General features: G+C 41.7%; 1 protein-coding gene across 2 annotated transcripts in view; it reads left to right on the forward strand.

Annotated features, from left to right (window-relative positions):
• The window catches only part of LOC138572602 (kelch-like ECH-associated protein 1A), a 550201-nt gene that overhangs the window by 389356 nt on the left and 144519 nt on the right, over positions 1–16326 (forward strand). Inside the window, exon 4 of one of the 2 annotated variants that reach the window (XM_069649273.1) lies at positions 12880–13056. The exons of the other annotated variant lie outside the window; for it this stretch is intronic. Coding sequence (XP_069505374.1) covers positions 12880–13056 — 177 coding nt within the window. The remainder of the gene's footprint in view (positions 1–12879; positions 13057–16326) is intronic. 2 annotated transcript variants of the gene reach the window in all.

The following is a 16326-nucleotide window of genomic DNA, read 5'->3' on the forward strand; positions in this document are numbered from 1 at the left end:
ATTAACTGAAACACCATAAAAAAAGAAAATGCACCTTTGCCCAAATATGGCATTCCACACTGTGGAATGCACAGATTGCAAGTGCCCTCCTCATCCCGGGTCCCTCATTTCCATTACCCTGGACACCCCTTCTTGTTCCAGTCCCTATTTATCTTTTACCCTGCATCCTCATTCCTCATTCTTAGTCCCCCGCTACTCTTAACCCTGCAACTCCCATCCCTGTCACAGTCCCGTTTTTACCCCCGCAAACCCCCTTTTTGTCCCAGTACCTCACTACCTTCATGCCTTCAACCCCCCTCCTCTTTTCCGACTGCAATTACCTTTACCTCTGCAATGTGCCTGTAGAGGAGGTCCCAAGTACGGCCCACCCTCCAACCGTCCATTTTGAAGTATCAGGAACGTTCACGCCGAAGTATGTGACGTATGATGAGCAAATAAACCAGCAGAGAGCCGCAGTTGGGCTCTGTCCAGTACCTAAAAAAACACAAAGATTAGGTGAAGACCCAATCATACAGCCGCTCTCTGAAGTCCCTAGTTGGGTTCTGTATTCGTTGTAATTCCACTCAATATAAATCATTTAGTACAAATTCTTAACAGAGTACGAAAGTCAAATATATGTTGGTTTTTCAGAATCGATTTTATCCATCAAGTAAAGGATTATTATTTCATACAAAGAGGTGACTAATGGCCACCCAACTATCCTTCATGAGGAAGAGATTGCCACCCATCACTCTATTCATAGACTTATCATGTGCCAATGCATTTCGGAAATAATCCTTCATCAGGGCAAGTCTAGAGTATAACGTTCACATACAATTACAATTTTGTCAACCATAAGCAAATTTCCATATTTTGAACAACACAAGTATTCGACATTCATCGTTCAAATAATTGAAAGAGTAAAAAAGTGCACATACCGGGTCACGTAATGAGCCGGAACAGAAGGAAAATCCAAATCAAAAAGAAGAAAAGCAAATCAATACACAAGTCGGTCAATACGTCTTGTAACAAAATGGTGGAATTCATGTGTTTACCTGATGTTGGAGAGTAATGGCAAAAAATATATCTTTTGGAGTGCAAGCTGCTTCCGCCGTAAATGGAGAGCAGGTGCTGTAAACGGTAAGAAAAAATAAAATAAAAAATCCAATGTAGAACTTATCTTAGGTCTAGCAAATCTCTAATAGTAAACTCAGATGGTAGCTTACCCTAGAACGAAGCAGAGGGTTCCCTCTGTGTCTTACTGAAAGCAGACTGTCTTCGTTGCTTCGGCGCGTTGCCGAGCAACCTAGTTTTAACGGACACGTGATAGAAGGCAAAGTGTCCTTCCTGTTTAGACGCGTTGCCGAGCAACCCGGCATGTGATGTCGGCTTCATGAAAATTGTCAGTAATTATAGGCAAAAATTCTCCTATAATCAGAAATGCTTACTACGTGGTCCTCTAGGGAAATTATTGATAAAAAAGTGATACAAAAAGGGAATAAGTGGAATGCCGTCTATAGACATAGAAAAAATACTACAACGTTCTTAACAAGGATGAATGGAGTCAAGAGAACAACTCTTGGGCTGTGTTTAAAGTAAATATGTGCCTACATGCCGCTAGTGGTGTCGTCTAGACAGACGGCACCTCGGGCCCTGGGAGACCCAGGACGCGCAGAATGGAGGACATTATGGTCATTAATCATATAAATTCAAGCATTAGTGTAAATCTCAACCAAACGATATCAGACATCACAAAGCAATACAAATGAAAAAAACAATTAGAGAAAAACATAATCAGAGAAAACAGTGGTAGTTGATCTCCTCATTAAGCCCATAGGGTGCCAGGCTTCCAAGCTTGTCGATCCAGTACGTCTCTCTACGATTCAAGCGTTGGCCTAAATCTTCATGAGGACTATTTTTAGTTAGTGCTTCCAAAATCACAAATTTTATTTGTGACACGTTATGTCCATTGGTCATCCAATGTCGTGCCACTGCTGAGTTCATGTTTGCATTACGAATGCACGATCGATGTTCTCCCCATCTCAATTTGGCTGTTCGTGTTGATTGTCCTACATAAAATTTCCCACAAGGGCATTTAATGCCATAAATGATATTGCTACTGTCACATGTGGCAAAAGTCTTGAGCATAATCTTCTGCCCTGTCCTTGGATGGTTAATGGAGTTTCCTTTAATAACAAAATTACAGTTAACACACTGTAAACACGGAAATGTCCCAGTCCGCTGAGTCGTTGGTTTTCTGGCTGCAGATTTCGTTTGTACCAGTTCATCTCTTAGGTTCCTGCTTCGTTGGTATGCTATCAGAAGAACATCACCTATTGAAGTACGGACATCAAAGAAAACATGGACAGCAAGGTATCCATTGAGAAAACCATACCAACAAATGAAGCAGAACGAAGCTTGTCTGAGTACAGTCCCTGAAGAAGCCAAAAAGGTCTTAATGGAAGACGAATGGTGAAGCCACAAGAACCCAAACTGACTCACAAATAGACGATATGATGACCTGAGAATGATAATAAGAGACGAAACGCCATGAATAAGGGACTTCGCAACTCTAAAGTAAAAGGCCGATGTCAAATGTAAGGAGTTTATGCCATGAGCATGACGAAGATATTCGACCAGTTTACGCATGTACATATGCTTGAAACCGCAAGAAAGCTAAGAAAATCATGCGGCTTGCTATGTTTAGTAGAAAGATAGATTGTGGCAAGCACCACCTATACATATCTACCTCAAAATAAGCCTGTTATATAAGCATATTTTCACTATGCAAAAGAGCAGAATCAACCAAAGGTTATTAGCGGCCGCATGAGGAGAGCTTCATATTTAACAAATCAAGAATAAAAGGAAGAAGCGAAACTCAGCAGAGACAAATCGAGCCAAAAAGCCAAGGTCTTACCAGCTAAAATAGATGAACAGTAGCTACAATTAATGAAGCAAGGAACAGAATATCCTGCTCAGAAAGGTCAAGATAAGAAGCAGAAAGGCAGGTGGTGGGCAAAACGAAATCAAATACACGAATTACATGGAGAAGAAGGCAAATTTACGGTGTCTGAATCACGTGACCAGCCGAGCGAGAAGAAGTGAGACTTTCACACCTATGCATGGCGGAGTGCCATGCAAAGATATCAGAACTTTTTCCAGACAGAGATGCAGTCTCAAGGCCAACCACAGTGAAATAATTGACACATGACCCCTGACGTGATGATTGATTGTAGCAATAATTGGAGGAAGGCCAGGGGAACTGAAGGGCACTCTGCACCTGGCCGACTATTCTGGAAAAGTATGAGTGGGATTGGTGCCAACCCAATCATAGTTGACCAAGTAATCTAGGGTCCTATAGTTAGTAGAACCAATGGGACGTCGTACTTTTAGTGACGTCTACAGTACCCATTTTTAAGGTAGGGCTTGGATGTCCCACCTGACAGTGTTTACCCAATCCCCTTACTCCGTTACCATATACAGATATAGTACCTATATTAAAGTTACCTTCCTAGAACCAATAGAATTGCATGCAACAGTTTAGCATTACACGTCAGTGATGACGAGTTTTTAATATAAATGATGTGTTTTTTATGAAGTTCGTTAGAGTTGTGAAGGCGAGAAGGAAGATCACGCAACCGCAGATATTCATGAAACTCCCCGTTTTTTATACTTGTCATTAAACAGACTCCCTTTGCCAAACCATTGAGTTGTCATTATTGATTTGATGCTTGAGTATTAATCTGCATCCCCATCCATCTCACGGGTGCTGCTATTCCATCTTAAAGTGCTATTGGGCAACCCCCAGCTTTATGGGCCGGTTGGGGTCCTGGTGCACATGCCTCCTCATGCCTATCTGCCCATAACGGTGCAACTCCGATCATAGTTGCAGTCCCTCATTGTCCCTAACCTGGCATCCCCATCCTTGTCACCTTTCTTCACTACACTTACCTTGCGTCCCTCCTCATTTCAACAGTCCCTCACTACCCTACAGGCTAGTAAGATCAGTACTGTGATGATGGAGAAGTGCAGAAGCATGAAGATTTCCTATGGAACCACATAACAGTCTAGTGGTTACCAACGTCCTATTGGTCCAGCAGTGGTAGAAATAAAGGAGGGAAACCAGGAAGTGTTGTTAAGCTCTCCCTGGAGGAGCAAGGAGCAGGAATGCTGTGCTGAAGCAGAAGGGGCTCCATCTCCGGCCTGCTCGGCCCTCCACCTGCTTACCTACAGTGTTGTGCTATGTCATCATCCGTTTTCTACCTGGAAGCCTTCAAAACATCATGTCCACGACTAAGCCCAGGGAAATCTAAGCTAAATCCCTGATCTGTCTGCAACTATTGGCAGCTGACTGTGGAATTAGCAGCACTGTTCTTTACTGGGCTGATCATTCTTTGTTAATGTTCAGCATTCTTTTTCTTTCTTTCCTCTGTTTCTTGATGTCCCATTTCCCTTATTTCGTCTTATCTATGATTGGCCCGATCCCTTTTCACTTCACCCCACATCACTTTATCCACCATATAGCTTCTCCTAACCCTAATCTGATTTATCTCTCTAGCTCTCGTCCCCCCTAATTCCTTTAACCGTAGCATTATGGAATGCTCAATAAGTTTGAAATGAAGCCCATTCAGTTCTTCATATATTCCTCAATTTAAATTGTAGTTTCTATGTGTAACTGAAGCCTGGCTTACCCCTTCTCACGCAGTAACTTCTGCTTCTTTCTCATCTTCCTTTATCCACCTCTCTCCTGGATCCTCTGTCAGTGGTGGTGGGGTTGGTATCTGATTTCTTTCTTCTTGCATTCTTTCTTCCCCTTCAGCTAATCTTCCAGTTTGTCCATCTTCTTGGTATCATTACTCCGTGTTTCTTAAACCTCAAAGCTTGATTTATCTTGTGATCTGGCATCCTTCTGGCCCTTTGAATTCTTTTTGTGACAATCATGATTCTGATTCTCCAGTGATCCTATTGGGTGACTTTAATCTTCATCTTTCTACTACTCCTGTTGCTATTTACTTTCATGCTGTTGTAGATTTTATGATTTGAGTCACGTTCCCACTCCTCCTCATGTCTCTGCTTCCTCACTTGATGTATCTTTGCAACCAGTGTCAACTGGAAGTGCGAACTGTACTGCTCCAGGTAATTTACTCCCGGAGGATCTCTAGGGGACGCGTTCATAGTGGACTGGTAGTTTCCACTCCTGTATGCGTTTCCTCCAGCCCCCATCAGTCCTCACGTGATCAGGAGGTTGAGAACTTTTGGGGAATCCATGATCCTAATTGTCCCGGATTGGGTCCGGAGGACTTGGTACCTGGACCTTCTTGACATGTCCATCTGCCCTTCAATACGTCTTCTGCAAAGAGGGGACCGTCTCTCGCGAGAGGAGGGTAGAATTCTCATCCATAGGTCAAGACACTGAACCTTCATGCATGGTTTCTGAGAGGCTGAGATATAAGGATTGGGACCTCCCGGATGATGTAATGGAGATTTTGCTTTCGGCCAGAAGGCTGGCAACAAAATCCTCATACTGCTACCGTTGGAACAAGCTCTGCAGCTGGTGTAGGGAAAATGATGTGGACCCTTCTCAATGCGATACACCTAGGGTGTTATCGTTTCTGGTACATTTGGAAAATCCGGGGCTCAAGATTGGAGCACTCATGGGTTATCTAGCAGCGCTTTCCATATTCAAGCTCACCTCCGAAGAGTCATCCTACTTCAAAATACCCTTAATAAAAGTCAATTTCTTAAAGGACTCACAAATATGTTTTCTCCTACACCATTCGAAATACCAACTTGGGACCTTAACTTGGTTTTAAATATGTTGACGTGTGCTCCTTTTGAGCCATTCCATTCCTGCCCTTTAAGGAGTGAGTTGCAGGCATTATCCTGTAAACCTGTTTACCACTTTTTACAAGGATAAGGTTGTCATCAAGTTCAAACCCTCTTTTCTACCTCCGATTGTGTCAGATTACCATTTAGCACAGAAAATGGTGCTTCTGGCCTTCTATCCTCCACCTCATCCATAGATCCGAGGAGAGCTCTAAGCTTTTATATTTCAAGAATGTCCAATTTGCAACAGCATGACCAACTTTTCATTGGTTACATAGGGCACAAACTAGGTCTGTCTGTTACCAAACAGCCCTATCCAGATGGATCATACTGGCTATTTCGGAGTGCTACAGGCTAGCTGGGAAAGATCCCCCAGAAAATGTAAGGGCTCATTTCACTACGGGCATGGCAACTTCCTCTGCCCATCAGAGGGGTGTTCCGCTAAAGGACATCTGTGAGGCAGCTACCTGGTCCACCTTCCACACGTTCACAAAACATTATTGTTTAGACACCTTTAACAATGAAGGAAGACTTGCGAAGGCAGTTCTATGCTCCATTCTGGACAAAAAATAACTCTCAATTCTTACTCCTGCCTCCAAAAGAGCCCAATACTGCTTTGGGAGTCTATCATAAGATGAGGAATACATGGGAGACACAATCCATTCGACGAACAAGTTACTTACCCCATGTTATGTTCTTTCAACTGGATGTTCCTCCCACGTATTCCTCATTTTATGGTAACAACTGTTGTTCTCCACAGTGTCCTTCTTGGTCAGGCAATCGCCAGTCTCTCAAAGCACAAGTTCATGAAGCAAGGCAATCATTCTCTGCAGGATATTAATCAACTCTGAGCATATCTCTCTTTTTCTTTCAGTGGAATACTTGTCAGATTAGCACAGTAAACTCCTTTAGTAATGCAACAGTTTGCCAAAATGCAATTGCTCTCCTCAGGATATAAAGCAATGATTAACATATCACAATCATTCTTCCAATGGAATAGTTTTGTCAGGATAGCATAGCAACTAAATATGGTGATGCAAGAGTTTATGAAATTGTTAATAGAATTAACAAGTTCTTTTCACCACACCTTTTTGCCTCAAAACACTTCTTCAGATCATCTCCTTATTTCCTAGTATACTCGCCTACCAGGACTAACTACTATGATCCCTTTCCTCGTGTACTCGCCTGCCAGGAAGAAAAATCCTACAAATACAACATATCTTAGTGGCAATATTTGTTCCAAGATTCTCCACGCCAATATGCCATGTGAGGAGGGTTGAACAATAGCTGCCTCTTTTTATAGTCTTTTGACTCTGGGCAATGTGGGTTCCAGGTTTCCCCAAACTGGAAACTCAAGGAAGAAAAGTTTCACCCAAGTTATTTCTTGACTGCTTCTTTACAGCCTCTTGGCTGTTGGCAAGGCAGGTTATAGGTTCCCCCTAATTGGTATCCCACAGAAGGGGAGTTGCCCCCTTGTCGCCTCAATACTTTATATGTTTAGTATTCAAAATTGTTATTCGTTTCTCAATTGTCTGTCTTGGAGTACTCCTGGGGTCACCTTTAATAATAATAATAATTTGGCATTTATATAGTGCTACAAACCCTCAGGTATCTGAGTGCTGCTTATTATTACCCACGGTGTGTGGTGCTCATTTATCGACCTCGGAAGGATGAAAGGCTGAGTTTGGCCTTGCCGGGTTTCGGACCTGCGTTAGTAAGGTCTGCACGGGTGTCAAAGCGAGCGCCATACTCGCTGTGCCATTTGACCAGCTTTAGCTTAAGGCCAACTCACAGGTCTCCTTTGTTGTCCTTTCTAGTTGCTGCAGCGAAACTCCTGTGTCCTGCCTGCTCTGCTTCCAGCTCCCACATGCCTCTGATGAACTGCACGGCTCTTCCCTGGAACTCTGACTGCTCCCTGGATCCTCTGTGACTTCTCACCCACTGAAGAGCCTCACACCTGGGTGGAAGCACGTCTCCCCCTTGGCTGATCTTCTCGTTCTGATGCTGCTTCCTGCTCCGCACACCCTGGAGTGTCACACGCCTTCACAGTTTGCATCAGCTGGCGTTCATCCTTCTGCGGCAACAGCAGCACTCCATACTGCCTCTGCTACTCCTCTCGCATCTCTCCTTCTGTTCTTCAGCTGCAACTCGTGCCTGAGTTTTAATGACCCACCCAGGCTTCTAGCTTTACTAAAAACTAGATTGCACTCTTTGGTCAATAGCAGCCTCTGAGCCCTTCTACCTTGTCCCAGTATCACGGGCTTTATGGATCCTGAAGTATAAAAAGGTCTTGTGATTTAACATTGGAGTGAGGGACCCTACCTAAGGTAGTATTATGACAAATGGAGGATACCATATTTAAACCTTATTCTGTCTAAAGGACTTTTGATAGCATGTTCTTTGGGTACTTTCATGGAAGGGATTTGTGCAATGACACTATTCTATTCTATTCTATTCTATTCTATTCTATTCTATAGAATTTTTATAAAGCGCTAACTCGCCCGCAGGCCTCCGAGCGCTCAGATGGCAGCATGTCATTAGAAATGTGGGAATTATAGGATTCACATACTCACAAGAAGATGAATACTGTATCCCTCACAAAGGAGTCACCACTTCCCCTGACAGCCATCTCTTCCCTCATGATACCACCCCCAAGGGTAGGATCAGGTAGAGACTGCCTTCCCCTGGCCACATGGGAGGAGATCTTAACGTGGGGTTTAGTGATGACGCCTCCGGAGTCCTCACAATGCTTACCTCTCTTCACCTATCCCTCTAGCCTCTTGGTTCCTTTAACCTCATGTGCCCCTCACTTCTTTCTGCTTGTTAAACGTATAAACTATGCCCTGCCCATTAATATTGTTATAAAATTCAACAGAAACGTTGGCTTCAACATCCCACATGTTTTACCATTTGCCTGACCACCCTAATTAGTGTCACTTTTCCAACAACCAGCTCTGCTAAAAACATGCAAGTTATCTCTGACAGCATCTGTCCTCCACCCTCCAAAACCATTAAATGACATGGAATAGCACTTCAAGCAACTTGAGCATAAATTCACCATCTCCCTCCTGAAACTTACACAAAGAATGCAAGTGACACCTGCAAGGGTCCTATCAAGGTTGGACTATGAAATAGTCTTCAAGGAGATCTGCATCATCCGCAAAGCCTTCTTGGACTAAAGTCTGACCTAAAGAGGGAGATTCCGTTTTACTGCCCCAGGCCTCTTAAACTGCTAAAAGTTTTTGTTACCACATTCTTGAAGAATATAACTTGAAACCGAGCACTGGACGCTGTGGGAATTTGCTTCTGGTTGCATTAAGGATTAAAGAAAAAACACCTGTGTTGTAGGAAGAGACTGAACTCATTCCTTTAAGATCTCATTGAACATCAAACCTAGTGTTGGCTGTTTCTTCTCCAGTCTCCCCTCTCCTTCCTTACTTCATCCTCTCAGTACCTGAATGTTCCTACTCTTAACCCCACCTCCCAGCTTCTAATGTAGTCCGAGCACTTCTCGTATTTGGTCTGCTGACAATTGTTTGCCCTGGCGCATCTGCCACTTAACCCACCTTCCCTTTCTGAAAGGGGTTTCATTGACTCTTCCTCATTCCCTAGGCACTTGTTGCCATAGGTTGTTTGCATTGTTCTGTTTATCTTTCCCTCTCCCTCACCTCAGGGACCATATGAAGTGGATGCAACCTCAGTGAACTATGTGACAGAGAATATCTATTTGCACAAATAGGGAGGTATGTTATCCAAGTATCGCTGCACTGGCAATTTGGGAGTGACCACTTCAATAGTTTTGGCTGTCCGTTTGGAGGTTGGCGCAATTCCACAGTGGATCCATTGAGCAGACAACCTTATTCTTGACTGGGACCTTATGTTTTCTGTTGCTCAATGTCCTTCGCCAGGTCAATGGTTTTATGTTGATTCCTGCATGGCCAAAGTTTCCGACTCTATTCCCAAATCCCCTGAATCCTTGTCCACTATCCTCCCTGCTACAGTCACATTTTCCCATCACAGACCCCCAAATTTGATCCCTCCCCTTCTGCTAGCGCCCTGCTATGTTCTTCCCCTCTCTTGTTAATATGGGCTTTCACTATTCCCCTGTTCTCCTGGCCAAACTCTGTGCATCTTTCCTCCCCACCCTTCCTTCACTATATGAATGGGTGGGAGGGGTAACACTCCTCCAAATCCATCTCCACATCCTAAACACAGCCCTCAACTCTGCAAACCAGCCTCTCCTGACATTCTGTAACGTGTCCTCCCCCTTGAACAACATATAAGACAGATTGTCCTGAAAACAAAATATGCTTCACCCTGCAGCGGATTTGTGAATGTGGATTTGTATGCCTATTCGAGTCAACCTCAATTAAATTGTTTGTGACAAAGAGGAATACTCAATGTCTCCATGTGTCCCATCTGGATCTGGGCTGGAATTCTGTGAGATACTCTTCTACTGGACTGTTCCAACTAAGGCTGTGCTATGTTATGTTAGGTTATGTTAACTGGTTATATAAAGCGCATATCCACCAATGGCATCTTGGCGCTACAGGCAAGAGCGTCAACTAAAATGTATCGTTTTTTAGGTCACAACAAAAGGTAAAATGGTCCTTCATTGCCCGAAGGATGGGTGGCATAACATTTCATAATTTAGCTGCTGCACAGAAATGGGGCGACCGCCCACCCGATCCTAGCCGATAGCACGGTAATTGAAGAAGGCAAGCGTTTTGGGAGCAGAGTGAACAAGTAGCCAGGTAAGGGTGACACTTTACCTGCAGGTACTCCGTCCCTTGGCCCTAAAAGGCCTGGTGTACGATCCAAAAACATTTAAATTGCACCCGTTGCGGTACAGGCAACCAATGAAGTGCCGGAGAACTGGGGAAATGTGAGAACCATATGGAGTGTACGTACAATGTTAGATGTCTGTTAGAAGGCTATATACTTGTCATCCACTTCCTCTGATTCTGAGGAATTTACAGATCTGCAGGTTTTCCAACAACTGGACTTTAATTTTGGTGATTCCGACTCCGCACTACCAGTTTTCAGATCTCCTTTTGCTCTCAGCAAGTTTCTTAAACTCTTGCCAGTACTGGATCTCCACCCTTGGCAAAGTGATGGGATGTTCCACTCTCGCCATACAATCTGTGATCTTGGTACCGGAACAGTTACTTTAATCCCTTTAAATCCATTCAAAAGAAAATCTGCAAATCAGAGTGCAGCAAGGTAATAGTCCACCCAGAAGCAATACAAGAACTTTGGTTTTGTTGCTGTGTTTTGGACAAAAAGATAAATAGAAAGTGTTCTATTGTTTTTCTTTTTTTTGGCGTGTACAGGTATCATTTATTTTTATTCTTGCAAAAATTACTTTGCAGCAAAATGCATGAGGATATTTTTTATTGTTGAACTTATGCAAATGAATGTAATTTTGATGGAATTCTTCATCTTTATTCTCCTGTCTGAGAAACCGCTCTTCTGTTGTGCTGGGTTCTTTAAAGAACCTGCTTTTTTTTTTTAGCTTATGGCTTCATGTGGTCTTTGTCGTCTTTTATGTAAGACTGTTTTTGGACCCCATGCTGTCAGCCATAAGGATTACTGATCTGCAACATCTTTCATATAAAGAAACTTTCTTTGTTTTTAATGGTGAAATAGTTTCTTCGAATGATTTCTTTATCTCTCTGTTACTGTCAGAGCTTCACCTAAATCAACAAATAGCTCTGCCAGTCTTTCCTGCATTACTCTATCCTATGATTTACTTAGCTGCCTGAGCGGACGGTACGCATACCTGAACCTCAGTGTGGCCAACAAATAGTTGTCTTACATCTAACATTGTAGGTTACATATCTTGCATTTGCTGTTGATCCCATGTTACCCCACGTTTCCATGCTGCTTATACATTGCTAATAAAATATTAATCTCCTGTAAAGGTTTATTTTAAACCTTCCCACCCAACCCTTCAACCATCATCTGAGACCCCTTATTCCCAATGATATTGCACCCTTAATTCATACAAACAACTATTTTATCTACCCAGTCTATGCCCACCAATATCTTGAGTTGCACTACTCCTTTTTCTGGGCTTCCACAATAATTTCTGGAATTGTATATCATCCTTCCCTTTAGCGCTGTTTCAGATTCCATCCAAGTGTTTGTAATTAAGGGTTCAATTGATTATCAGGCTGAGGGTTAAGCCCAGTGGTAAGGGAGATGGATTTGCGAAAGAAAAACAGCTGTGTCTTTTTGTGCTTTCTACAATAAATGTCTCTGAACATTCCTCCCTAGAAAGGAGCTTTTGTACCATCTTTTCCATATATGCCATAATAACCATCTTCAGTACCCCCAAAATACTGAATCTTTTTTTCTCCACCCCCTTAGTATCACAGCAGTGCGCTTGTTTTCTTGGGGTCCAAATGTAAGATCTGACACTGTTTCTTTCCGCATGTGAAACTAGTCTTCTGCTAGGCGTTAGTGCCACACCACCTGTCAAATTTGTCCAGTCAAGACTCGCATCTGTACTGAATAAAATCCAATTTTTGCAGCTACTTTTCCCACCTTAATCCCAATGAAATTTCTGATCACGCCGACCTGCAACACCAGAGAGCTCCTGAGTCGTGTTGGGAGGTGGTATTGGAACCCCGACGTCTGTTGTAGGTCGGTCATGTTGGTCGCTCCAAATCTCTTTCTAATGCCTTCTTTGCTAGAAAAAAAATATTTCCATTTAGGTAGGTTTTCCCTGTTTTTCACTGTTTGCCACTCTACTGAGGTTTTTACCCCTATTGATCCCGTTTGTTGTGACTATGCCTGGTAATTATGGCCTAATTTTTAGGGAGTTGCACAGAGAGGCTCCACCATTCTGCTAGGCAACATTTTATGACCCCAGTACAAGCGTATTTGGAACAAATGCAATAGATCGACATTTATTTGCAGTAATGTTAGTGGCTCCTCCATCCTTTCACTCTTGCATTTCAGAGTAATTCAATATTTTTAACGAAACACATGACAAAGTATTAGAAATAATGAAGAGCATTCAGTGGTAAAACATTGTTTCTGTACTTTCATCCTGTTTGTCTTCTTTAGGGGTTGTAGCTCTTGATGAATATATCTATGCTATTGGAGGCTATGATGGTAGTAACCAGTTAAATAGCGTTGAACGATACAGTGTAGAAAAGAACAGATGGGAGATGATCGCACCAATGAAGCAGAGGAGGAGTGCTCATGGAGTGACAGTGCACCAAGGGAGAATTTATGCACTGGGTAAGATGAATCTGTAATGTATATTTTCTTTTATAAAAATGAAGCTTATCTAAAAACCAAACAGTAGTATAGTTATAGAGTTGACTTTTCAAGGAACCACAAGGATGATCATGAATAATGGAAGGATTTCTGCATTGGCTTGCCAGGTCTACTGTAGAGTTCACAGAAAAAACTGTGTTTGTCTCCTGCAATCAATCCCTTTGATCGTCAGTAGCCTTTCTGACTGTAATATTGAATTCTAAGTCAATGCATTGGTCATCTACTAGTATATTTTGGTTTTGTTCCTTTCTATATTTTTTTCTCTTTTTTTATATTGCTAATATGTTGGGATCTGCATTATCTATGAACATGCTGGTTTTCATGCATATGTAAACATACTTACACATTGGTATAATTGTTCTTCTCTTTATCTAAGGTGGGCTGTACCATCTTTAGCACCGTATTGTTGTCTACCTGAAGATGTCTGTGCTTCAGTTTACTGTGGTTTCATCCCCATAAATTGCAAAGTGTTAAGTTACTTTGTGTTAGGTTTCGTCATGGTTGGGGGTAAATAAATATATGTTCACGGGTGATAGAAGGGTTAGCAGAAGCGTGGAAGAAGGCACTTACGGAGTGGATCACCCATTAAAAGCAAACATAACAAAAACCCACAATGAAATGACCACAAAATAACTTACCACTTTCTAGTTTATGTGGAAGAAATCATGTAGCACCCTATGCTTTATCAGAATATTATTTTCTCAATGAGATCTTGCTTTTTTCAAGAAATGAAACCAGCTATATTTAGATGAGGGATCAAAATGAATTGAAAACATTTACGCTATAACCTAATTGAAACACTGACACGTCTCCATTATGGAATCTTCATTCTCAATCATTAGCAGGATCCCTGAATATATTGCAAAAAAAGAAATGGCTAAATGAAATAACGCCCAACTAACCATAAAGTGCTTTTTACGATAACCACATACATGACCGTAAAAACAGGCAAGGCACTGCTGTTATCTGCTTTTATATACTGGAGTCGCACATTAGACCACCATCACATGAAACAGACTTTAGATGGTTCCTCCAAAATACACTGCATTGGCAGTTAGCCTTTCTAAACCCAGGCAATTGTGTACCTCTGCAAATATGACCTCTTTTTTGACCTAGTTGATCTCACTTTACCGCTCTCATAATGGCTGAATGCTTTCCAACAGATACTCTTGTATGCCTGCCAGATATGGATTATTTTTCTACCTCTGATCAATCCTCATTTTGATCACATTGTTGGTAAAGAAGGTGCCCGACATAAATATGTTAAACTTTAACAAATATGTGTAGCTCATTTGAAACAAGACCCAGAGCTGAATGATGAGGAACGCATGACGCTCCACGAGCACTATATTAAAGCAAAAACTGGGTCTTCTGCCTAGATTGACTCCCCTGTCAATGATATTTGGAACGGTATGTAGTCTTTATAACGAATCCTTTATATAGACATGCGTTTATGTGAAAACGTTTATGACGAAAACACATATTTAGAGTATATGTGTGGGTGGGGTAAAGGGTTAAATCTTTTCGAAAACGGTGGGGGTTGGTTTATAAGGGTGGGAAACGGGTTTGTGGGGGGACCCCCCAAAAAAATAAAAATAAATGTGTTATGTGTTTTTTCCTTGTAAAAGTTTCTGTATAGAAGCATTCAGTATACAAGTGTTCGTTATAAAGACAGGTAACCGTTTGGAACCACATAGCTTCTCCTGTGGTGGATGGGGCCAAACTGCTCACTTTTCCTCCCCATCGTAAGAAGGTAAGATGCAGGTTGAGGGCTGCAATGCACCTTCGCGTAACAGTGAATGCATCTCTGAATAAGAGTGCTTTTTCATAGTTTGGTGTAATTGTTTCCATGAATTTCTAAGTTGCTGGAACGGGGTGGGTGGTGAATCGACTTATTTTGTACTATCAACTTTTGATATTTCAGTCGGTCAATGAAAAGGCCTATGTTTAACAAGAAGTCATTGGGCCGCAACAACATACATACATCAATATTGCCATTAAAACTACATAAACATACATACAAATAGGGAAAAAATAATTACAAATAATCAATGCATGTTTATTTTGGGTTACAATCTCACAAAAACAAAATTCGCAATAAATACAAATTGCAATAAACATGGTTAAAAACAAGAAATAAAATTTAACTGATGCACATTTTCCTAAATTCATTAGATGGATAAAAATATTATTTGGTTTTATTTACAGTGCTAATAGATGCTTCCTCCTATACAAAGCTTGTCTCAGGTGTAACAGTGCACAGCATGCAATGCAATGAGATTCTGCCCACATTAAAAAAAAAAATAATGCTTGCTGACATTGGGAAAATCTTGTTTCTCCAAGTATGATTATCAGAATTTGTGCACGTTTTTATCATGATAGGACAGGCAAGGGAAAGCCATGGGATACGATCTGCCCCCTTTTGCCTAATATGGCTTGAATTATTGAGTTAATTCAGCCTTTGGATTGCTCCAGATATGGAGCCAGCGATAAATAGGATGTAAAATCAAATCCTCTATTAGAAAACTAAGTCCCAATTCCAAATGAGCACCAGTTTGAGGCCATTTGAGGCAGTCCAAGAAGTTTTTTGATGAAGTCCTTTTCCACTACCTGTACATCTGCAGCATTAGTAAGCCCCCATAGTGATGCAGCATAATTAGCTGCTGTAATGGCTTTGTTGTTGTAGACTTTCAAGTTAAACATTTTCATAAATGAAACATCCCCACCTAGTGCTTGCTTAAATGTTACTGTTTGCTTGAAAAAGTGACGTTCGCCTATTGGGTTTGATGATACACGTATCCCCAGGTAATCAAATTCAGTGACAATCTTGAAAAGCAGTAATAAAATTATTTATGCAATACTGCACCCATTGGGAAAAAAACATCTAAGTGAACCTTAAATCAGTCAAGTCGTTACCCTTTTCCTTAAAATTCAGCTTGATACAAATACTTTACTATGACAAAGTTATTTATAAAACGTAGCATTTGGAATATTCTGAATACCCTGTTCATTAAAAAGAGATTTTAAGTACAAATCCCAAAGTATTCTCAACATTGGATAGAAGAGCATAAAATAAACTCGGGTTTCTGATAAATTGGGACAACTTGGACAAGTGTCTGGGTGAGATACATCCCAGGAGTGCATTCAGTGCTGTAGAGGCAAAATGCCTGGCCTACCTTTGATAAAAAGTGATCCAGCATAAGATGGTCTAATGCTCCGTTACAGTAGCTT

Source organism: Ambystoma mexicanum, chromosome 1p (assembly GCF_040938575.1).
Source record: "Ambystoma mexicanum isolate Mex_15411 chromosome 1p, UKY_AmexF1_1, whole genome shotgun sequence".
Taxonomy (NCBI): Eukaryota; Metazoa; Chordata; class Amphibia; order Caudata; family Ambystomatidae; genus Ambystoma; species Ambystoma mexicanum.